Below are 24287 nucleotides of genomic sequence, written 5' to 3'. Positions count from 1 at the left end.
CTCAACCAGGTCTCGTCCAATTCGTCGATATTTGTGATATCACAAATCCCGGAAAATATGCGTTGTAGTCCAAACGGATCCTTCGTTGTAGTTTTTGAAAAGTGATTTCTGTTAAATAAAATATCTCCTTTTGAAGTGGACTTTGAGCTTTGTAACTTTGCAGATCTTTTTATGCTTAAACAGCAACATTACAGACTAACTAAAGTTGAAAAAGTGAAAAAGCATAATAGGACCCCTTTAAGGAACTGGCAATGTGACAAGTTGTACACTAAAGTTTACAGTTTACTTTCAGTTCCAAGCATTTAGGTTTAAATACACAAGGCAAATATAAATGCATATTTAATTAAAATGTAACCATTTTTTATTATTCATGTTGTACTTTTTACATAGATTCTAGATGGATGCTCCTGTATCAGTAAACAAATGTTTAATGAATTTTGTGTAAAAACAAATACATCTATGGATATTATGCAGCTCAATATAAGTCATAGAATTTGAAATTAAAGCAAAGGGATTCAAGACCATCATAAGAAATGGTGCAAGTAACAGACCTTAAATAGATTATGAATATACAATATGAAAAAAAACTCACATAAAAACAACTATGTACAATAAATATAAACTGAGAATGAGTGCAAGGGATAGCGCCAGATAAATCTTGTGTGCTACTTGTCCCACTTTTAGAAGTTCAGTTTGTGTATCATGGCTTGACAGTTTGAATGTTACTTATTAATTTTGTGAGGTTTTCTTCTACAAAGAAACGTTTACAGTACTTTTATCTCAATGTAGCAACATAGGACAGATTCAAGATACAATGCTAACACAGGATTTTAGACAGTCATTGTTCAGCCCCATGCGATGTTCTGGGCTGCGTTTCCAAAAATCACCGTAAGCCAAGTACATCGCAGACCCATTGCCACCAATGGATCTATGATCAACTTAGGCTTATGATGCTTTTGGGAAACGCTGCCCTGATTGGTACCGTGGATATTTAGCTTTTAAGCTATACCTCAACTCCATATACTAGGGTGACCATACGTGCCATTTTCCCAGGACGCGTCCTGGCCAGGATTTCTATTGCCTAAAATATCTCTAGAGGTTTTGGCTTTGTTTGCGTGTGCAGACCGATCGGTGTATGACATCAAAATACCTTGAGATCATTTAGAAAGCATAAGGAACCGTCTGTATGGTATTTTGATGTCATACACCGATCGTTCTGCACACGCAAACAAAGCCAAAACCTAGATATTTTAGGCAATACAGATATCCTGGCCAGGACACGTCCTGGGAAAATGGCACGTATGGTCACCCTACCATATAAGCATGTTTGCTACAAGACAGCCATTTTTGACTAGCTAAGCCATGGATTCCTGCATGTGTCTGCCTCAGTTAGGTCCAGTCTTTTTTTTTTTTAGTAAAATGATGAGCTTTGTATTTGGGAGTTTGATGGCAGGCATTACAGAGCCATCTTGCTCTCAGAAGGTCAATCTGCTTTCTTGCTTGCTCAGCTCCTCCTCTTCCTCTGGGCTCAGATTATTTCCTCTCAGCCTTTAAGAGCACAAAGCAAAAAGCCTTTGTATTAAGGGCATTATTCACAACACAAACTATTCATCGGGCATGGGTATTAATGTAATAAAGCGTTTAATTTCTATTGAAACTGAATGGGGTAAGTTGTCACAATGGAACCTGCTGTTAAACACAGTGTTGCCTGTTAAGCCTGTTGAACCCGCTGTTAAACTATAGTCCTTTCAGCAAAATTTAAATCGTTAAACAACTACGAATAATTAATGAAACAGCAAAATACATACACAAATTTCAAAATGTTTAACTGTTGATTTCGCCAGAAATATTGTAATGAATAAATATTATGCAAATGTATATCTTCCACATGTGACAACTTGAGTACACAGTTTAACTTGTCTGTTAACACTCCTGTTGAGTCTTGACTGAATGTATGCTATTGTGCTTTTATTGTGTTCACCTTTTTATACAATGATGAGAACAAAAATATGAGATTGTGAATTTAGTTTGGCAGACAGATTTATAAATATTATTATAACTTAAGAGGGTTTGAACTATTGTATTGTATGTTGTAAAACCAACATACAATACCACTCTTAGAGAAAACACATTTTTGTCTGATTCGACTTTTGACCCAATGAATGCTTGAGTGAAATGAATGAATTTATTGAGTAAAAACAAGCACACAGAATCAGCTAAAATGCAAAAAAATTACCTTACCAGACTTCCTTAACACTAGAGTTAATTTTCAGTGCCTCTATTAGACACTCAACCCCCTCTCTGCTGATACAGTTTTTGTTTAGCCTAAGTGAAAGAGAGAGAGGGCATGTAAATCTCAGGCATGTAAATCTCTAAATTAATAAATAAATGAAGATAAAAAAGGAACAAAGTGGATTACTCACCACAATTGCTCCAGAGTTTTGCTCTGACTGATGAGTTTAGCCAGAGCGCATGCACCTGCACTGCCCACACCATTATCCACCAGACTGAAACAAACCAACATTATCACTACCCACAAAAATGAACACATGCTGCATAGCGTAGCTCAGCACTAAAATTTTCTTTGATCTGACTGGGCAACCTTTTTTCACTGTTTAGAATAAACTAGCTGAAAGTTTATTCTAAACAGGATTTTTTTTTCATATTTCTATATGGAATGCAGAACTGTGGTAATATAGGGCTATCCAAGATTACCTTAGCCATATTAGCGTTGTGCTATTTTTCAGCGCAGCTGCCAATGCCTCAGCTCCCCTGTCCCCAATTTTATTACCCCATAATCTGGAAATAAAAAGTCAGAATGGAAATACAATTTAATATAGTATTGGAAAATACAAAAATTAAAGAATTTTAATTCTTTACCCACCCAAGAAACTGCAAAGACTGGTTGTAGCTTAGGCCTTCTGCCAGCTGCTCTGCTCCCTGCGACGTGATGTTATTATTTCCAAGCCTAAAAAGCAAATATATATTTTGCATGAGAAACGTGTTTCTACATGTGCAGTACAACCTGAAAAATTTTATTAGAATCATCAGCATCACACAGGCCAGAAAAAGCACATAATAACCTGACCTGAAATAAGCACTGACCTCAAAGATAGGAAGTTCTGCTTTGATTTTAACAGCAAAGCAAAGTGTTGGGTGCAAGCATCTGTGAGGTTGTTATTGAAAAGCCTGCAGAAATATTGAGGTTGTAATGAAAGTCGATTATTCTAACTATAAAGATAAAATATGTTATTCATAAAATGCAGAGTTTAAGAAGTTCAATATTCTCACGCTATTTTTTGGAAGCTTTCACACTTCATTCCATTTTCCAGAAGTTTCCGGATTCCTTCATCTGATATGTTATTGTTCCTTAAACTGAAGGATTCAAATTCTTATAAATCAATTTGCAAAAAAGTTTTCAGAAAAAAAATATACCCATAAATGAAAAATCTGTCACCATGTACTTTTCAGCACATCACTCCAAACTTGTATTACCTCCTTCTTCTGCAGAACATATAAGATATTTAAAATTGTATTTTTGGGCTCCAAACAACATTGTACTTTATTGACTTGCATTGTATGGACAAAAAAGAGACCTTTTCAAAATATCTTCTTTCATGTTCCACAGAAATGCATACAGGTTTGGTTGTGTAATTGAAAACAAGTAGATGATGACATTTACATTTTTAGGTGAACTATTCCTTCAAACAACCTTTCAAACAAAACCACAATGAGTTAACCTCTCATCTTACTAAAGGGAGTGACAAATATGTAGACATGGAAGAAGCTGCTCCGCGCCCACATCTCCAACTGAATTGTTGTCCAACTGGAGCCCAACAGGATTCCGCAGGTACTTCAGCACATACGCCAGCGCAGTACATTCCACAGGACCAATGTTACAATAGGTGAGCTTCAGGTGCTCAACGTCCAACTTAGCCATGGTATCTCGAGCAATACTGTTGTCTTGCATTTCATAGATACACTTAATTAGCCAAACAAAACTTGGCATGGCATGCATGCTCTTCTTTTCACCTTCTACAGGACGAGGAATGGACTTGAAATGTCTCTGCATACCTTTAGACAAAGACTTCACTACCTGCTTTACCTTGCGTTCCCGGACAGCAATAGGACAGCATTCCAGCAAGAGATTATGGTGCCGCTGGGATAAAAGTCCTGACACAAACTGAGCTGTAATCTGGAGGTTTGGTGTCTCTGTCACATGGGATTCCACCTCCTCTACAGAACTGTCTATACAGTGTCCCAGACATCTTTGAGACAGACCTGACAACTGCCTGTACTGGGCCTGAAAGAGTCTGGAGACAGCAGAGCGATCGCTGTTACGATTGAGAACTACATAAAGAGCAGCGAAGAAGCATTGTAAGGTGATGTGCAGAAATTCATAGCGTTTACAATCTGTAACAGATAGGTCATTGCAGTAAATGAGGAAACCCAGGCTGACATCCTGTTCTGTCAGCCCATTTCTTTGCAGCTCATATCCTGAGAACACATAACAAGAGGCTTCAAGACCTTCCAGCGCCAGCTGTCCAAGTTTTAACACTGTGTCCAAATGTTCCTCCAACCAGGCCTTTCCCAGGACTCCTTGGGGCTGAGGTGACTTTCGCTGGAAGAAATGCTGTAAGACCAGGAGGTAGACATCGGTGATTGTCTGGGGAATAACATCTTGACCACCTAGAAGCTCCTGGTGGCACTTGGTCACAATCCAGCAGAAGACTGGGATGTGGCAAAGGCTTAATAACACTGTGTTAGCCTGGAGGGACTCTATGACACGTCTAGCCATAGCAGGGTCGCTGTGATGCTTCTTAACATAGCAGTCAATCCCTCCAGGAGAAAAACCCTTCAGGAGCACTTCTTTGCGGAGATAGTGCTTCAGCGATGAGCCTACAGCCTGTGGCCTGCTAGTGGCCACCTTCATAACTCCCTTCATTAGCGTACCCTGCAACAGATTGAAAAGCAAAATAGGTATTGGCACTTGCTTTGTGGGGCAGCAGTGGCGTTCTTCATCTGTGAAACCCTGTTTAAACTCATCGAGCCCATCAAAGGTAAAGAGGGCCAAATTAGGATGGTCTAGGATGAACTGGAAAACCTCATCCTGACCTCGATCAGGCCAGCAGCAGTGCAGGAAGAGGAGCTCTTTCAAAGACAGTTCTCTGTGCTCTGAGTTCAGCTTGCGGCAACTGAAGGGGAACAGCAGGAAAGTGTTTGTGAGCAAAGCTTCTCTTGCCCAGAGCAAGTGCAGTCGCTGAAGCAGTGTGCTTTTGCCACTTCCTGCCTCCCCAGACACAAGAACAGTGTCAGCATCTTCATTAAGAGTCCCCAAGGGACCCACCACATCCTCCAGCCCTAGTGTAAGAGTTTCACCAGAGCCATCCATCACTTCAAGAAGTCCGTCGGTGTAAATGTCATCCAAGGAGAAACGTCCTGTCCCACCATAGGTGCTAAGGGAATGGGACTGGGCAGCAACAGAGCTTCGCAGCTTCTTCTGGTAGAGCAGACAATCTGGAGAAACAATGTAAGTAAAAGACAAATTGTATTGACAAATATATAGATGGATTCAGTACATTTACATTTATGTTTTTGAGTATGTAACTATGAGAAATAAAGAAAACGGAATGTAACGGAATGTAAAAATGTAAAATTATATTATTAATTATTTATATTTAATATAGTGATGACATAATTATGAGTGGCAACATAATTATGCCCATCTTTGTGCAGTTGACAGAGAGTAACACCGAAGACAAAGACATGCAAAGATACCCTGTCCACACAACTGAAAAATGTTTCATACTGGCAGAAAGGTGATTTTCTTTATCTTCAGGGTTTGGTCTGGTTGTCTCAGTTTGCTCTAGATATTGTAGTAAGGTCTTTGCAGCAGTTTCCCCTTTAAACCTCACTTGGTCTAACAGCCTCCGAACCTGCCACAATCCAACAAGAACATTGTCTATCCACAAGTAATGGCCATTTACTGTTAACAAGCTTGAAATATTTACATGCCAAACTGAATTGCACTTAATAAGTACTAGATGAAAACAGTTACATTTTCAGAGTATGTATGAGATATACAGTATATCACAATGTGACAACTTTCATTTGGCAATTGTTTGAAAATTGTTCAGCAATTCAACAGTCAGTACCAATGAGTAGTCATGGGGAAAATTACGTCACGGTTAGTCATGGGGCACACTAAATTTCAGGGATTTCATAACACAAAGAAACAAACTATGGATTAAAGTAGTATTCAAACAAGTTACCTGTTGTGAGGGTGTGTATACAGGTAGCTGCACCGCATCACAATCTTTAATGGTGAAGCAGCCAGTTGTCAGTAAAGCATTCAGTGCTCCGTCAATATTATCTCTGAGCTTTCTCACTAACACTGGCCTGTCAGCAAGTAACGTTAAAGTTGCAGTGTCTGGTCTGTTCTTGCCCAGCACAGCACATTCTTTCCCAAAACACAGCCCAGCCTTCTGCTCCTCAGGTAAGACCTGGTTCATCGCAGCCAAGAGAAGGCTGCATGCATCTTCTCCTTTATCATACACCACATCTAATAGTTGCCTGACATTGGATAATAGAGGTTTCTCCACCACTCTTATGCTTAGATAATCTTCCCAGACAAGAACCTCGCAAGCCAGGAGCAGGTCCAGAACGCAGTCCAGAGGTTCGGCACTGCCTCCACCACACAGGACTGCCAGAAGCTCTGCTCGTTGTTTTAGGATCAACTGGTGAGCAGTCATTGTGGTACTCAGCCTTGTCTCAGCCAACAGCCACAATCAGAACCCTGCTAAAGGGATGAGATAGTGAAGGCCAATAGCATCACGACTTCTTTTGTAAATGTATATTGTGGTATTTATTAGATATCAGAGATGCCATACACTGCAACAGCTACGTTTCCATTTGGGCACTCATTTCCTAATTTTTCACGAAACTTGCGTCTAGATTCGGGCGTGATGATTGTACTTTTAGTTAAGGCACATTATCAAAATGACTTTTGATAAATAGGCTATACTCCGCAGTCATCAGGAAGCGTAATTTTAAGAAACACTTACCAGACAAGGACTAAAATATCTCCTGAACGTCATTGCTCCCCCACTGTGAAGGTACAGTTTTCATTCATGATCATACCTGTATAATTTCAGAGCAAAAGCGAGTTATTTGAAATTTTCGAAAATATTTCGCAAACGAAACACGATTACAAACGTCAATTTACTAGATACACGATTGCAAACGTCAATTTACTAGATATCAAGTAACTGTGGTAAATACCTCAGAATATGAAAACACCACAAACACATGCTTATCTGTCCTTACAGACCGTTTAGCCACTTTATGGTAATGATCGTCCGAATTGAAAGTGAAAGAGGAGGCGCGTCAAGTCGGTTACACATAAACCAGTCTTTGTTTAAAGTTGTTACATTGAAGACAGGGGGTGTTGTGACCCTTTGTTGACACGTCAGTAAGTGATTGCTGTTTTGCACAGTGTCAAAAATGTGAATATTGATTCAATATTCATAACTATCTGCTTCAGTTTTAAAACGTTTTGAGATAGGCTTCTTATCACTCATACTGCGTAAAGTTAATGTCAAGTAAGCTACAAAGAGTGTTGTTACTAAGTACTTTTTGTCATGTAAAGCCTTGTTTTTAACCAAAATAAAGTTGTATAACTTCTGCTGTCACATCAGGAGGGTGGTGCTCCCCGAGCTTCCCCTACTCTTGTCTTGTAGGCAAAGTTTCGGGAGCGTTTAAATGCGGAAGTGAATACTAGTTAAACGAGTTCTCTCTCGATGACTGACAAAATAATAAACGTAGCAAAGGTTTGGCGTCTGTCGGCTGTGTGAACAAGAAACTTCACTTGCACAGTTGTAAAGAAGCATGCAGAACCACCCTTCAAACACCAGAGGGACGTCTAACATCATGTAAAACATTGGGGAAGATGCCCCCAAGGACAATGTGCATTTGCTGTTAAATTGCAAAATATTTAGAAATACTTTTAGAATTTAAAGGCTGATGGTGCATCAGCTAATGTATTATTAATGGAAATTCAATAGAAACAGGTCTCACAAAATGTACAGTTATTCAAAGAGGCCATTACCCCTATACTGGGGTAAGATGACCCCCTACCTGGGACAAGTTTACCCTGGGTAAACTATTACATAATGTATAAATCTTAATGTATAAATCTTAAATCTATAAATCAAATATATGAATGACAAACACTAAATCAGCTAGTCTATTTAAATTGAGTTTTGACCGTTTAGATGAACAATTGAATAACCAATGACAGACAAGGCATAATTACAGTAAAAGAGATTCATTTGAAAGGTAAATTTATTCCATGTACAGGTATATGAATGTAGAAGTAGGCTATTTAAATTCACATATTTTAACAGAATATATGTTGAATGATTAAATGATTTCACTTAGATTTTAATGAATAGAAAAGATGTCTGGAAAGTACCTCTTGGAATTATTGCATAATAATCCTATAAATTACAATAAATATTAGGCTAAATTAATATTTAATATTTATAGTTCATGTTAAATTCTTGTGTTCAGCCTACTGTGTATTTTTTAGTTCTTGCAAATACTACTGTCTGTGCAAATTTCCTATAATGTATTAACAATGTTAAATAAATATTTTCAGCCAATTTCAACAAATTGTTTAATTGTATTTATTTGTTTGTTTGTTTGCTTAGTGGCCTTGACTGCTTAGGGCCTTAATCCACTCAAGGAAATGATTATGTTCTGTAGACTCATACCATAAGCAAATACTGAGCAGTTGTTGTGTTTATTTATTTTAGTCTACAATCCTAAACTGTCCGATCTGGAGTTTTAATTGCTCAAATAAAGCAATATATTATGATATCTTCTGATGATGAGACCCAGTAGTCAGCCGAGGAATATATGACATTTATGGCGGTGTGGGCAGTGGAAGGTGCTGTGAGGGTTTGGTGTTGATCCTGTGTGGGGGCTGTTTGGCTTTGATGAGACCAGAGCTGATCAGCATGATGTCTTCATCTCTCTGTAGCTCTGTCATCCACAGTGTAAAAGACAACCTGTTTGGCCAGTCTAAACAAACTTTGTTTTTCTAGTTAAAAGAAATACAGTTACATGACTTTCTTTGAATTTCAGTTTATTTGAACTGTATCTCCATATGTTCCCATTTTAAATGCAACTTTACATCCTGTTTGCTTCCTCAATTTATGCTTTAATTCAAATTCAGGAACATTTTAAATTCAATTCTGAATGGTACACAACCCTGGTTGGCTGAATGGAGACCATGATCAACAATTCTGCACAACAGCAATGGTCATTTTCTTCTATTAAGGAGATACAACCAAATTAACTGACTCACTCTCTTTAGTATCTCTCAATGAACTTGTCTATCATGCTGAATGTGGTGCACTTCTGGCATTGCATTGGACACAGAAGAACAGTCATGCAGTGGCCATGCAGCTGACAGTGACAACACAATTAGCCAGTGACTCAGAAACAGAGCAGTAGTGTGCAGACAGACGTTGTAAACAGATTACCTTCAGTGTGCTACAGCTTTCTTACTCTAGTTTTTATCTCTGTTTTTTAGAAGTTGCACTATTGTACACCCCAAAATAAATAATAATAATAATCAAAAAGCTTCAGAACTAGAAAAAATATTAAGGATTTTAGCCATGAAAATGAAATTAGACGCCCTGGTCAAATCAGGCTTATTGGTATAATACTCAAACAGCTGAAAGAAATGCAAAAATATTCTTTATACCTAAAGTGTGTGTGTGTGTGTCAGAGATATGTGGCTTCTCCATTCTGTCTTTGTCTTTGATCTACATAATAAAAACGTGGGGAATAGAGTTGTTTTGTTCCTTTATTGCCTGTTGTTTTGTCATGATTGCTTTATCTCATATTTCCTCATGTGCCATGAATAGTTTGTCATCTTATCTGAGTAGAATATAAAGCTCTGATGAGTCCGACAATGACAGATGTAATGACAAACAGTGAGGTGTGGGTTGTCATGTTGATTTTCCACAAAGACTGTTGGGGTACAGAGAGGAGAGTTCTGACAGAAATGCTAATATCCTAATCAGAGAAGTACCTTGAATTGAACTCCCTTAGCACAATTGTTTTTGTCATTTCTTGTCATTTCACATTTTGTGTAAAACTGTGACTTGTACACTAATTGTAAATATGGGAGGACAGGAAGAGATACAGGATTTTTATTGTCCCCTCAGCATGATGGTGTGATCATATGATAGGCTAACGTTAGTGGGTGATACATGTGGAGTGGACGGAGACAGCAGTATTTCGTACAACTATACATAGCTACTGACATTTGTCCTTCATTAATAATACAATAGTCTATTATTTAAAAAAAGAAAGAAAATGCTGTCCCCTCATGTCATTCCAAACTTGTATGACTTCCTCTCTACTGTGAAATGTAATGCAAGATATTTTGAATAATATTGGTAACCAAACACTTTTGTTCCCATTGGCATCCATTGTATGGACAAAAAAATAATAATTACATGGAAGTTGAAACTTGAAATGGGAACTGAAACGTCAAAACATCTTCTTTTGTGTTCCGCAGAAGAAAGAAATGATTACAGGTTTGGAACTGGCTCAAAATAGTCAATTGCTCAACAATCAGAATACACTGGTCATGCTCAATGTTTTTGATTCACAAAAAAGAACCAGTTCGTAAAAGTCATTTGCTCGGGAATCAGACAACACTAGTCGTGCTTTATGTTTTTTACTCACTAAAAAGAACTAGTTGATAAGAGTAATTTGTTCGGGTATCAGACTACACTGGTCACACTATGTTTCGGATTCATTAAAAGAACCAGTGGTACAGGACACACTGGTAGGCTACACATGAAATGTCTCTGACAGGTTTATAGTACTCGAATTACACAGAATTTAATTAATAACTTCATTTGAAGGTTCTGTATTCTAGCTTAATTTTCATTAAGGGTCTCATTTGATCACATGCAGACATGTTGGTGAGCTTCACTTGTCACAGAGTGGTTACGGCTGCTTGGAAGGGCAGCACACCGGGGAATTTTAGGGGGTAAGGGGGTACCATACCACATTTACCCAAGAGAACATGAAATGAATATCCACTTTTCACAAGTCTAAAATAGACCTCATACTTTCTGTATAGATGATCTTTAAAGCTAGAGCCTGGTCTGCACTCAAAGTGTTGAACTGTTTTCCCACTTGAAATATTTACATTATTAAAAAAGAGGTCTGCTGCACATCTCTTTCATCCCATAAAAACAGCCATAAATTCGTATTTCTGTCCGGCACACCTTCATGACGACACAATTTATATAACATCTGGTTTTATAAAAACCATTCATTAAGATGCAGTCTCATTCAAACAAGTTTGTTCTTCCGTTTGATCAGACTTCAGTTGCGTTCAGCCTAACAACACTTCATCACACATGCATCGCAGGACATTGTCAGTTCTCACTTTTTTTCTGAAATAGCACATCAAAGAAATAGGTGAGTTGACACTGTTTGAGAGTCTGATGTAAAACTCTGTCAGCACAGCGGTGGACAATGGCTTCAAACAGACCGGGGAGGCAAGCCAGTAAGCGATGTCCTAATTGAGTCGAGTCTTGGTGAAATTGGAAGCCAATTAGTGCGGAGCTTATGAGACATGCTCTGTCAAAAAGAAAGAGATCAAATGTCTTTCAGATGTAGAGAATGGAACAGAAGAAGTGCCAGCACGTGCTGCAGCGCATCTGCGACCGCAGTCGCAGGCACGCGCCTTTATCTGTGTGTTTGTGCGGTTGCTTTGTATTGAGTTTTAATTGACACGAAGATTAAAGCTCACTTCTGGGGAGTTTTCAGCGGATGGCTAAAAAGAGAGAGCGAGGGAGTGAGCGATAGTAGTTAGAGGAGGAGTGTGGGGCGTTGTGTGCGTCGTTGAAGGTTAGCTCTAGCTCCCGCTGCGTGAGCACTGCCTGAGATGGGCTACTTGTTGGACATTCATTATCAAACCCTGTTTGGTCCTTTCATCTGCTGCTCTGCAGAGCCCTCCTCGCAAACTACAGAGGCACCTTGCAGCTTGACATCTTTCCATTCACTCTGTACCTTAAACAGCATGCTGCCACATCAAAGCAGACACAAGCCCTTTGATGTTTCAAAAATAAAGAGCCCCAATGATCTACTCAAAACCAATGGAACTTTTTGGTGCCTCTCTCTCCCATAAGCACTCGCACACTATCTCTCTCTCCTTCTCATTTTGCATCGGAGTTTGAGGAAGATATCCAGGGCTAACTATGATAGCAACAGCCCGTTTACACCTTTGAAAAATTGTGAACAGCGTGTATGCATGCAGTTAACATATCAAGGGCTATGTAATGTCAGATGCAGATAAACAGAATAATTGGAAAGTAATTCAATTAGACTCACACTGTGAGCCCAACATAACTACAGCATCCCGACTATGAACTGTGTCAAGGTAAAATGGCAAAAAGTGGGAATTCCACAATGTTTGTATATGGCAGACATAAAGGCCTTGCGTATCCTATTTTCTGTGTGAATTTCTGGGACTTCTGATTTGTTAGCCGCTATACATGGAAGAACAAAACGCAGTAAACTGTTAAACTATTTGTGTTCATGATTACATTAATAGATTCAAATAATATTATAAATAAGTTTGCAACATCATAACGGACTGTTTTTGTACAGTTCAAATAATTGGACGCAGCTAACAGCCTTGCACATTCAAGTTCAAAATGGCTGTGCCCGCTCTTACTTTGTAAATAAGGCGGATGCATTTCTCATGTATGGTTTCTGAAAAGCCTTTGCACCTCAAAATAAAAAAATACACACCAGCATTTTTGGAATATGTTAAATGAAAGCCTCCCCTGCCCAGTGCAGTGTGAGCATGTTAATACCCCAATACCCCAAAGAGGAAATATACTGTACCGCAGCGGATTTAATTAAATGAATCATTGGTTTACTGTGGAGAATCATTGATGTTTAAAACAGTCATAGCAAGCATTCAAAATGTCCAACAGAATATGATTGAATGCCAGTGGAAAAATTATGTATTTCTTATTTACTTCTCTAGAGCCTGACCACAGAAATTCATCACACTTCTGAAAGTAAAAATGTGACCCTGGACCACAAAACCAGTCTTAAGGGTCATTTTTTTTAATTGATATGTATACATAATCTGAAAGCTGAATAAATAAGCTTTCCGTTGATGCATGGTTTGTTAGGATAGGACAATATTTGGCCGAGATACAACTATTTGAAAATCTGGAATCTGAGGGTATCAAAATATTGTATAGGAAGACTAGCCTGGTCTCAGCAAAGTAACTCATCTATTAATGACATCATGTCATATTTCATTTCTCTTATCAGTCTTAATTTACCATCTAAAATGCTATAATTACAGGGGTCTTGTAAAAAAATAGCCCTCAAGCATTTTCTCTTTCTTTTCCCCCTCTCTCTCCTTCTGAATAATTCACTACAGTTCATTATCCCTTGGGTTCCTGGCTTTAAAAATGTCTCCATGTTTCCACACACCCTCACATTCCAGTCACACTACACCCTGGGCCGATGTGGAGATAGTTATGATGGAGCAATCCAGCCGAAAACAGTATTACAAATAGTTGCAGGTCATTATCTGAATATGTTTCTCTGATGTATTTCTGGAGAACATGCATGATTCTTTTAAATTAAATTCTTATGATTTATGTTAACTAAGTAAGTGCATTCTTCAGTTGTATCAAAGTGTTTCCACAGCACAGCACTGCAATAATCAGATAGTCACAGTCAGTGTTATTTTAGTATTATTTATATACTATTATAGTATAGAATTTTTTGCTTTTAATATTTCTTCTATTCTATTTTAACATTTTAGTTATTTTAGTACTTAATCTTATTTCAATTATCTTCATCTCATGTATATAGGCTATATTACTTTATTTCAGCTTTGATTTCAGTTTTTGTTTTAGCAACAATTTTTAACATGTAACACTAGTCTCACCAACAGCTCTGGTCAAAGCCATTATTTGGAAGGGATCCCATAAATCGTAATAAATAACAATAACATAATAAAATAACTAATCATCAGCTATTTTTAATTTTCATTCATCACTACTTTATTTTGTATTTATATTAATACCATTTATTTGAAAATGTTAAAATATTTAAATCAATTTAAATTGATAAAATAACATTTATTCACAAGACATACAAAGACTTCTATTGCAGTGTGTACTCATAGACCTATGCAGGCGGTCACATTCACTCCTCCATTACCATTTCCCTCTCAGCCGTCAAACATGCCCTTGTGATTACAACGGGATGCTCTTAATCTCAATGACTGTTATCTTATCATACCCTTAACCCTTGCTGTCGAGCAAATGTCAACAGGGCACCGGGACCTTGAGTGCTCCAAACAAACCTCAAAGACCGATAGAGGGAATGTGAACTTTAGCACTCTGCCAGCATCTCGCCTAATTCAATGAACTTGACAGTTAATGAAGTGCTTTATTTTCACCCATCTTCTCATACATAAAAGCCTGCCACACCAATTAGCTTTAATTCACTTTTTTTCTCCTCTCTCTTTTCTTTTCATGCTTTCAAGCCTGCAGAAAGCACAATATTCCAATAATTTGCATTATCCAGAGAATCTACTTTGAAGTTGTGAGATACTGTAAGAAAAAGGGCTCCACTTATCCCGCAGAAAAAAAACCGAAAAAAAAAAAAAACCTTCAAAGCCTCTAAATACTCTGGAACAGATGTACATTATCATTGGATTTGCGTTTTCGGCTCTTTGCTCCTGTATGGTTAATAGTGTAGCGCATAGTCGCGTGTCCCTCACATCCTCTGTGTTTAGCATCTCCTCTCAACAGAAGCTAGCACCCCACTGGGCCAATCCGCACTTCAAAGCACTGTGTCTATCTACAGGAGACAAAGCGCACTCCACACATATGGAAGCAGCCTCCTCACTCACGCTCAAGTCAATAGCATCATTCGCTGACTTGCTCGCTTGCTGTCTGTTTGTTTTTGTGATGCAGATATGGCTCTTCCAGACCTACAGTCCCCACCAACCTCACCACACAAATCCAGCACCCAGTGTGAACCTGGTGTCACTTTTACACTCTTGTGGAAAATATTTGTTGAGTTGAGGAGAAAAAAGTTCTAGGAGAAAGGAAAGTAGGCGTAGTTCAAATGTTAGCGCATAGCGCTAGCAATGCTTAAAGGTCATGGGTTTGATTCCCAGGGAATATGCATGCTGATAAAAAATTTAGGTTGAATGCACTGTTACATTTGATAAATTAAATGTAAGCTTCTTGTGCAGACAATACTGGGACAACAAAATTCGGTAACACTTTAGAATAATGGTCTGTTGTTAACAAGTAACTATGCAGGAAGTAATAGGTAGTACTACATTAACACTTAACTTAATACTATTAACTAATATAGAAGCAAGATTAACTAAGCAGTAAGTAGTAGCAAATTTAGGACAAAGGTAGTTCCTTATTAGATATTTCATAATTACTAAAAAATATATATATTTTTAAGTGAATTTTCATTTTTATTATTATTCTATGTTTAAGTTTGAACATCCATCCTTTGGTAAGAGTAGTAGTCACAATTTCAACCTGTAGCCGACTTATTTGGGGGATATCATATTCATAACTTAGTTTCCACAAAGCACCCCATTGTTCACTTTTAAGACGTTACTGTTGTGATTAGTAATGAATTGGTTATTCTTTATTAATTGGTCATAGTTCACAAGTAGTTCTCAATGAGGATATATATTTTTAGTAATTATGAAATATCTAATATGGAACTACCTTTGTCCTAAATTTGCTACTACTTACTGCTTAGTTAATCTTGCTTCTCTATTAGTTAATAGTATTAAGTTAAGTGTTAATGTAGTACTACCTATTACTTCCTGCATAGTTACTTGTTAACAACATACCATTATTCTAAAGTGTTACCCAAAATTCTTGTTCTGTATAGCATTCACTCTTAAATTGAATTTAAGACTGTACAAATACAGTACAGTAAATTGGTGTATTCCCATAGTGCTGCTTACTTACAGCAAATTTTATTTATCTATCATAAATTAAATGATATAATCTACCTTTCTAAAGTTTGAAATATATTTTTATTTAGCAAGGATGCATTAAAATGATCAAACTTGACCATAATCATTTCTGTTTCAAATGCTGTTCTTTTGAACTTTCTATTTCTTCAAAAAATCCTCAAAAATGTATCACGGTTTAAAAAAAAATAATTAAGCAGCACAACTGTTTTCTGGTGGGTTTTCCAGAGTTTAGTGTAGTGTGATGCTCTCACATTTCCACCGTCCTCCTGAGCAGAAGAGTCAGCCGAGCTCACGCTAAACATATCAGCAAGTCAAACAGGTTCAAACCAAACATAATCAACTCATCACTGACAAAATTCTCAATTTTAACTGCTGTCCATATTGGGGCCCAAAATTGCAAGAACAAGTGCACATTTTTATAACTTTCAATACAAGTTTTTTTTTCCTCTGTATAAAATAATCAAAAAAGAGAGATGAGAACAATTATATCGCACAAACGTGGAGTATTAAAACACCTGCTGTGATCTTCAACACACACCTCATAATCTTCCGTAGTGCTGGTTTCAGATGCACATGCACTCATTAACTCTCTGTCAGTGGGGTATTGGTGAGTTATGGGAGGACTGGAGACTTCTAGGCGGCGATACTGTCATCCTGCCCCTGAGGAATGAGGCAGCTGCCATACACACTCACTCACTCCCTCTAGGTGACTTGGGATACATCGAACCTAAAATAGATTCATAATGTACTATTTAAATGCTGTTTTAAACTGCTGCATGGGAACAGATGAACTCCTACCAGACTTGTTTTCTCGCTACCTAACTCACTTCTGCCAATACCGAGCTAAAGGCACTGACATACTGTCTAAAAGATCCTAATTCAGTTTGAGAACATATTCTTGGGTTCTGAAAGAAATTAAAAAATCTAAATGGTGATTCTGTACAAAAAAAAGCTGTGGTTCACAGCTCCCTTCAAAACCAATAACATCGTCTTGTCAAATCAATGACTCAAAAGTGAAATGAACCTGAGAAATAAAAATAAAATTTTTCCTTGGCAGCACAGATTCCTTTACACTTTACAACTTGAATTATCTGAATTGACTGAACTAATAAGAAGGAAAAGTTGAAACCACAACTAAACAAGCAAACGATACAATAATATCAGGTGTAATATATTCAATGTTTTCCAATCATTTGATTAGACCCATTTTGACTTGCTATAAACCTGACAGGAATATGTTTCAAATAAATAATTTTTTTAACAAGCTTCAAAACATTATTCTACAATCATCAGAAGATTATTTTTAAGATTCCATATTGTCTGATACACATAATTACACTATAAACTCTGATGCCTAGTGGTCTTAGAATGCAATTAGCTTAAAGTTACAGGGACAGGAAAACACCAAAAACAAAACAAAAAAACATATTAATAGAAACGTTTCAGTAATAAAGCTTACAATGGATTTAAATCCAATACATCTTGACATGACTGCAGATTGTTGGCATATTACAACAGACAGACAAATAAAACATAAAATCTGAATAAAAAATTGTCAATAATACCGATAATCATAATAATACTAGAGGTAGCAGCTGATTATGATGCTCTGTTTTCTTCATGTAGATTGGTAGAGTGTAGTTCTCATACTGTCCTTCAACAAAGTCCTATTTGATGGTTTGAGTGTCTTTACTGGCTCTTTTATGTACACGTGTCCTGTATTGCATTTTTAAAGGTGTTGATTCAGATCTGTTGTTTCGGAGAGAGAAGCTCTTCATAGATAAAGTGTCTCGAATGCAATGGCACAAGAAGTGCTTTTCAAGTGGTCTTCAGTGGAAAAAAGAAAACAAAAAAAGGATAAGTGTAAAAAAGACCCCTTAGGCACACATAGATGCGCAGATTGTGCGCATACACAAAACGTAAGTTACAAAACCAAGGAATTGTATTCCTTCAAAAGTGGTTTGACAACTCAAAATTCTTCATTTAACAGGGCTGACCAACTTTTCAACCAAATAGACCAATCAGATAAGAATTAAGAGAGGGAGAGAGAAAAACAAAGGAGGCAGACAGAGTGATAGAGAGAAAAAAAGAAGAGAAAAGGGAAAGATAGAGCCCTTACGTAGTAAGTAAACCTCTCCTGCTGCCAAAGACAGGACTGAATACATCAGCACACATTCAAACCGACCCACACAACCTCTCTCACACACACACACACACACACACTTATATATACAAATGCGCACATATTGTCTGCCACTTTGGCATGAACATGATGCTTTGTGTCCTTCTCAGCCTCAATGTGGCCATGCAAGAATATTTAAAGGTCATTCAATTGTTACGTTCCTCATTGTTATTCTTATTTAGATCCTTTATATAGCCCATCTGTTTTACTCTTCAGGACTGATAGAAGTGATGGTAGTGATGATGATGTTCATGATGATGATGATGCTCGTGTCGCTGGACCACCTGAGCTAGTCCTCCTTCATATAGCACCAGACTGGGCAGATCCCTCACATGCTCTTTCTCCACGACTGGGCCAGACTTCACAGTCGGCCCAAGAGCCCGATAGTGCAGGCCTTCTTTAGGCCTCTGCTTGTGTCGTCGGTACGGGCCTGAGCTTTGGTGCGGAGGGGTCTGGTTGGGGATCGCTGGAGGAGGGGGCGCTCCTCTTCTTATCACCCGACCAGCAGAGGTCTGTGTGGGCGGCGTACGATGCGTTTTGGGGGAACGGAGTGCGTGTGTGTGCCGGGAGAGGATGGCAGGAGGGTCTGTGGAGATGGTCTGTGAGCGCCGATGATGAGCGGAGTACGCATGGCCATTCTCTGGTTCCTGAGAACGTGAGCGTGTCTGATTGGATGAACGTGTTGTATGGTTGGGTTTTGCTGGTTCTGTGGCAGGAGCTGCTAGAGGAAGCACAAAATAATTAGTTTTAAGGGTTATTATTATAAATATGTTTTATTAGTATATAAATAATTGTGCCTTTACCAAAAAATATTGTTAAAGGGATAACATCTTCGGAACACAAATTAAGGTATTTTTGATGAAATCCGAGAGCTTTCTGACCCAGCAACACAGCTACCACATTCAAGGCCCAGAAAGGTAGTAAGGACATTGTTAAAATAGTCCATGTGACATCAGTGGTTCAACCGTAATTTTATGAAGCTACAGGAATACTTTTTGTGCGCAAAAAAAACTAAAATAATGACTTTATTCAATAATTTCTTCTCTTCCATGTCAGTCTTCACTGCACGTTCATGAAAGAACTGATGCTTATGTGAATTCCTCTGCTTGCAAACAAGATGCAGCACATCCAGGTTCTGCATCAATAAAGTTATTATTTTTGTTTTCTCTGTGCACAAAAATATTCTCTTAGCTTCATAAAATTACGATAGAACCACTGATGTCACATGAACTATTTTATTGTCTTTACTACCTTTCTGGGCCTTGAATGTGGTAGTTGCGTTGCTGTCTATGCAGGGTCAGAAAGCTCTTGGATTTCATCAAAAAAAGTCTTAATCTGTGTTCTGAAAATGAACGCAGGTCTCATGGGTTTGGAACGACATGAGGGTGAGTAATTAATGACAGAATTTTCATTTTTGGCTGAACTATCCCTTTAAGTGTCAAGTCATTTTATGATCTCTTGAAAATTATATATGTTCAGGTGCATGTTATCATAAACGGTTCAGCACTAAATACAGACGTACCAAGTGGTCCAAAACACTTTTATGACCTGATCACTTAAATCAAATTGGGAGTCAATGACATTTATCCATTGAGCTGGGGGTTTTACACTTTTCTGGTTCTTGTGCAGTTTTTTAAGAAAAAAAATAATCATTAATATTTATAAAACCTGCAAAATGTGTAAATATACTTTTATTTATTAACAATTCATGTTCGTTCATAAAACACAAACTAATGTTATACAATTAAATTTTTTTTAAATGTATATGCAAAAATTAACATTGACTAATAAATCCTGTCTTATGAAAAAGAAAAGCACTTCTTATCTTCTGCTATCTTACAGTAAGATGTTACTGATGCAGGTGACACATCAATGTTTTTGGGCGGATTGGTTGTGACTGGATCACACGAGACATCCACACGAGACAATGAGAAAACTCTGTTGGCTCCATTTACTTTTTGCAATTAAGATTGTACCTGTTCCAAAGCGGGATGTGTAGTTTTCAATGCCGGCCAGGTCAAGGTAATGGTTTCTTCTCTCCAAGTTCTCATCCACACAGTGCCGCTGGCAACCTTGCTGGTTGTGGTGATTAGCATGGTAACGCCTAATACAACAGCATCATATTGCCATGACTGCAAGTACATTGCTCTGAGGTTGTGTACATAAAGCGGGCTTGAACCAATCATTGTCCGTTAAATGTTAATTTCTTTAAAGATTCTATGACATGTTCTTCCGAAGTTTATATATTGTAGTTTTATCTAACAGTTACAGACACTAATGTGTGAAACTGATTTACATATGAAATTAAGTTACATAAACAGACCACATCATAAGTACCTAAGAAAGGCTCTTGACTTTTTCTCTGAAGTCTTGGAGTCCTCAATGCACTTTTCTCCCTTATGCTTGGGATGGGGAGTATCTGTTGGAGGCAGAGTGAGTGAGAGAGAGAGAAAGAGAGAGAGAAGAGGGGGTCTTTATCAAAGAGAATGGCGTTGAGTTGCACAGCATCACACACCCACACATATACTGAAGCAGCTTTAAAGACCAACCAAAATAAGAAAGAAACCTTTGTTCCCTGCTTTCTATTTACTTTGAAGGTTCATAAAAGAAGAAAAACCAACAATGCTTCATTTATTCTATTTTGAACCTCAGGCCTCATATAAATCTAAAAAACGATGCATATTTTTCAGAATTCTTTGATTATTAGACATTTCAATAGAATATAAATATTTTGAAGAATTTGAAATAGAAATCTTTTGTATCATTATGTCTTTAGTGTGACTTTTAATCAATTTATTTTTAATGCTTTAATCCTAGCAGAATAAATGTATTAATTTCTTTAAAAAGCCAACTAAATATGTTTGTTTGTTTTATACTGACCTCAAACTGTAATTGTTTGTGTGGGCCGACAGTGGCAGAGGCTTCAGTGTCCTGCATTCTCTCTTCCACACTACAGCTGTCGGTCTTCTCAGGGGGCAGGGCCACTGCAGGGGGACACACATTCACATAATGGTGTCAAATGCTTTTTTAAAGCATGACAAACGCTTTAAAAAAAATTTAAGAAATGTCATACTTAAGAAATGTTGTTATTGTATTTTTTTTTGTTTTCATCTCATGTGACTGTTACCCATTTTGTACATTTTTCAGAAGTGTTATTCATTTCTAAATATTGAAATGCAGCTTTATGAGCATATATGAGCTAAAATAGACAGATGAGAGAAGGGAAATAGTTAATTGAGAATGCCTAGGAAGCACCTAGCTATTTTTGAATGTAGCCATGTCATCTCTACTATTGCAGTCATATTACACTGAAGACACTCATAAAGTCTCATAGAATGGGATATAATCCTTCAGCCAAAATTTGCAATCACACGCTGATTATTAATCTCAGAAGTACATGTTCCTCTACACACTTTGTTAGAGTCTTGGAAAGCAATGATGGACATGTGGCACACACATAGCTCATGTCCACATCACAATTCAGGACCATTTTTTGTGCAGTGGCAGCACTTTCACAATGGATTGTCTTACATCCCCACTAAGTGAGCCAAAGCCAACAAAACTCTCTAAGATGTTTAGGTAGGATGAGGAAGAAGCCCAAGGAATCAAGACAGCAGATAAAAATGTAAACAGTTTAAATCAAGACACAATGTGACAGTAATGTCATCAATGATGTTAAACGGCACTGATCGTGACATGCTGAGTTTAATATGTCACAACTGAGATTTGGGTTCTTCAGCTGAAGGCAAGATTTTCAGTCAATAACCACTTGGTCTGTTTTTCAAACAAAACTATTGTCAGACTTGGAAGGCTAGAGTTATTATAATGCTGTTTTACCTTTGAAGCTTCACAGTGTCTGTACATTGCACTTAACTGCCTTCTTTTTTGTTCCACAGAAGAAAAAAAATGACATACAGGTTTGGAACAAGACAACAGAATCGTCATTTTTGGGTGAACTGTCCCTTTAAGAGCAGACTATGGGAAATCAGCACTATGCCTTGCTAAAGCTGCAAGTATAAATGCGTAAACAGGCCTAACTGCTGCCATCACATCCTAAGGCCAGGCTTCACAAACATCCTCGATATCCTATTTGTGTCTATGTCTGAAATCACAAGCAAATTTAAAGCGAGTCGCTGAGCAAGACGAAGTCTAACAGCGGTCCGTTCTGATGTAGAGAATGCCTGTCAGGATTAATCCTGAACTCAATACCCAAATTTCAGAGGCAGTTTGTCTCTTTGTGTATTGTGGGTAATAAGATGGAGATGTTTTAAACGAGAGCAGATCTAACGCAGCTCAGTGAGGACACGGCTCAGCACCAGGCTGGGTCCTGCAGGCTAAATCCTCCCCCCTGCCCCAAATCCCTGCGCTTTGAAGTTCCATTCTCAAACCTTTTGGCCCAGGATCAGTCCGTCTGTAAAACAGAATCTCTAATTAATTAAGCAAAGTCAAATCTGAAACAGTGTTTGTTGTATGAGCCAAAAGGATAGGCAGACACAACAGTATCTCTCTCTGTCTTCTCTCTCTCTCATTCACTTCTCCTCCGCTGATCCGCTCAGATCAAAGAGGACCTGTCTTGTCCCTCTGCAGCGAGAGGCAAGGGAGGATGAAAAAAGAAAAGAAAAGCACCAGAGGATGAGAGCAGTCGTCCCAGGGAGCTTTTACAGGTTTTTTGGAGGGAAACAGCGTCAGATCAGGGCTTTTGATCAGGGCCAGAAACTCAAAGGCAATGCTGAGCTCCAGGGCCAAAGCCTGCTTGCCAGCCAGCTCACAATATACAGGAGCTGTTTATCTAGAGGACTAACAAATGGTCACAAAGAAACTATACACACACACACACCATACACACAAAGGAAGTGCTAACTCTCACAGCAATAGTCAAAGTCCTTCCCCACCGAGTGATGAGACAGCCAAACCCGCTACAGAGCTCCGATGACGGAGCTTAAAAACCGCGCTATACAACACAGAGGGCAGCTTGGCAGCGTCCCAAAGGTGGCTTTGAATCTAAAGGTTCACCTGGAGTTCAGAGTAAACTGTGTGGTGACTGGTTAATAGCTAAAGCCTAGTGTGTTTCCTCAGTGTGGAAGCTGGTACAGGCTAAGATGCAGTATAACTGTAACAACAAGTAATCTAATCTTTTTAAGTTCCTTGGTCAAAACTTCCCATCCTTGCCTCCAAAAGTAGGGTTTTGCCTAAACAATCTTTTAACATGCTGCTATGAGCTTAATTAGCTAATTATGACATCCTGATGACAAATCCAGCAGGTTTGGGGGAAACTACAAAACCACATTGCTCCCATTAAAATGAAAAAGCTATCTAGACTCAACTGTATTGCTATCAAGATATATTTAAAAACACTGCCATATGACCTCTGTATGTGTACATACAGTATATGATGACAAAAAAAAATCTTTAAAAAAAGGGTGCCATATCGAATTCCAGAGTTTCCAGTCATGGTACAATTTAACTCCTGACTATGAGGCAACAATAACACCTCAAACACCTAGCCAATCATATCTCTCCTTGACTGACCTTTGATCCACACAAATATGAGCGGACCACATTCAAGCATGTATACGCTGCCTGTAAACGTTGTTTGTAAAGGAATCTGACCTGTTGCTGCCTCTCGATGATGACCTTCAATTCACAGTCAAATGATTCGATTTTCTTTTGCCTAAAACCTATATAAGAATCTTGATCCCCAAGCAGATGCTTTCATTACAACTAGGGATGCACGATATATCGGCCACCATATCGGTATCGGCCGATAAATGCTCATTTTTTCTGTTATCGGTATCGGCCTGATAAGAAAATTTGGCCGATATCTTAAAGCCGATAAATAATGCATTATTTCCTTCAGAGACACTTCAGATGCGCGCTGTTCGTTTGCAGCCTTTTGTGCAATTGTACATTGTAATATTGTGTTTATTTGATGTATATCTGATTTATCTCATATAGAATGCGTTTGGTTAAGTTAAAAGAGCGCTTCAGTTTACCAGTGATCATCTTTAGCTCAGC

At 38.1% G+C, this 24287-nt stretch overlaps 2 protein-coding genes across 4 annotated transcripts in view; both read right to left on the bottom strand.

Moving 5' to 3' along the window:
- Positions 1 to 1414: 1414 nt before the first annotated feature.
- Positions 1415 to 7357, bottom strand: LOC107551491 (nucleotide-binding oligomerization domain-containing protein 2-like). Of its 3 annotated transcripts, none has more exons than XM_016233107.1 (12): positions 7282 to 7357; positions 7065 to 7140; positions 6273 to 6799; positions 5810 to 5936; positions 3753 to 5517; positions 3292 to 3375; positions 3106 to 3189; positions 2885 to 2968; positions 2716 to 2799; positions 2424 to 2507; positions 2242 to 2325; positions 1415 to 1548 (listed from the first exon to the last, which is right to left on the bottom strand). In XM_016233107.1, the coding sequence occupies exons 3-12, from the start codon at positions 6750 to 6752 to the stop codon at positions 1476 to 1478; spliced, it is 2949 nt and encodes a 982-aa protein (XP_016088593.1). In that variant the 5' UTR covers positions 6753 to 6799; positions 7065 to 7140; positions 7282 to 7357; the 3' UTR covers positions 1415 to 1475. The 3 variants fall into 3 exon arrangements, with proteins under 3 accessions (XP_016088593.1, XP_016088592.1, XP_016088594.1); XM_016233106.1 differs by having other exon boundaries at positions 6273 to 6796; XM_016233108.1 differs by lacking the exon at positions 2242 to 2325 and having other exon boundaries at positions 6273 to 6796.
- A 9881-nt stretch (positions 7358 to 17238) lies between these two features.
- LOC107551472 (protein naked cuticle homolog 1) overlaps positions 17239 to 24287 on the bottom strand; it is a gene marked incomplete at its 5' end in the record, with an annotated part of 28953 nt that continues 21904 nt past the window's right edge. The window contains 4 exons of the mRNA XM_016233081.1: positions 17239 to 18993; positions 20249 to 20376; positions 20610 to 20691; positions 21149 to 21256. Of these exons, the coding sequence (XP_016088567.1) occupies positions 18485 to 18993; positions 20249 to 20376; positions 20610 to 20691; positions 21149 to 21256 (827 nt within the window). The remainder of the gene's footprint in view (positions 18994 to 20248; positions 20377 to 20609; positions 20692 to 21148; positions 21257 to 24287) is intronic.

The sequence above is a fragment of the Sinocyclocheilus grahami genome, unplaced genomic scaffold, assembly GCF_001515645.1.
Source record: "Sinocyclocheilus grahami isolate Dianchi unplaced genomic scaffold, SAMN03320097.WGS_v1.1 scaffold425.1, whole genome shotgun sequence".
In the NCBI taxonomy this organism is placed as follows: domain Eukaryota; kingdom Metazoa; phylum Chordata; class Actinopteri; order Cypriniformes; family Cyprinidae; genus Sinocyclocheilus; species Sinocyclocheilus grahami.
Note: the sequence above shows the minus strand (reverse complement) of the source record. Positions and strands in the feature narration are given on the sequence as shown.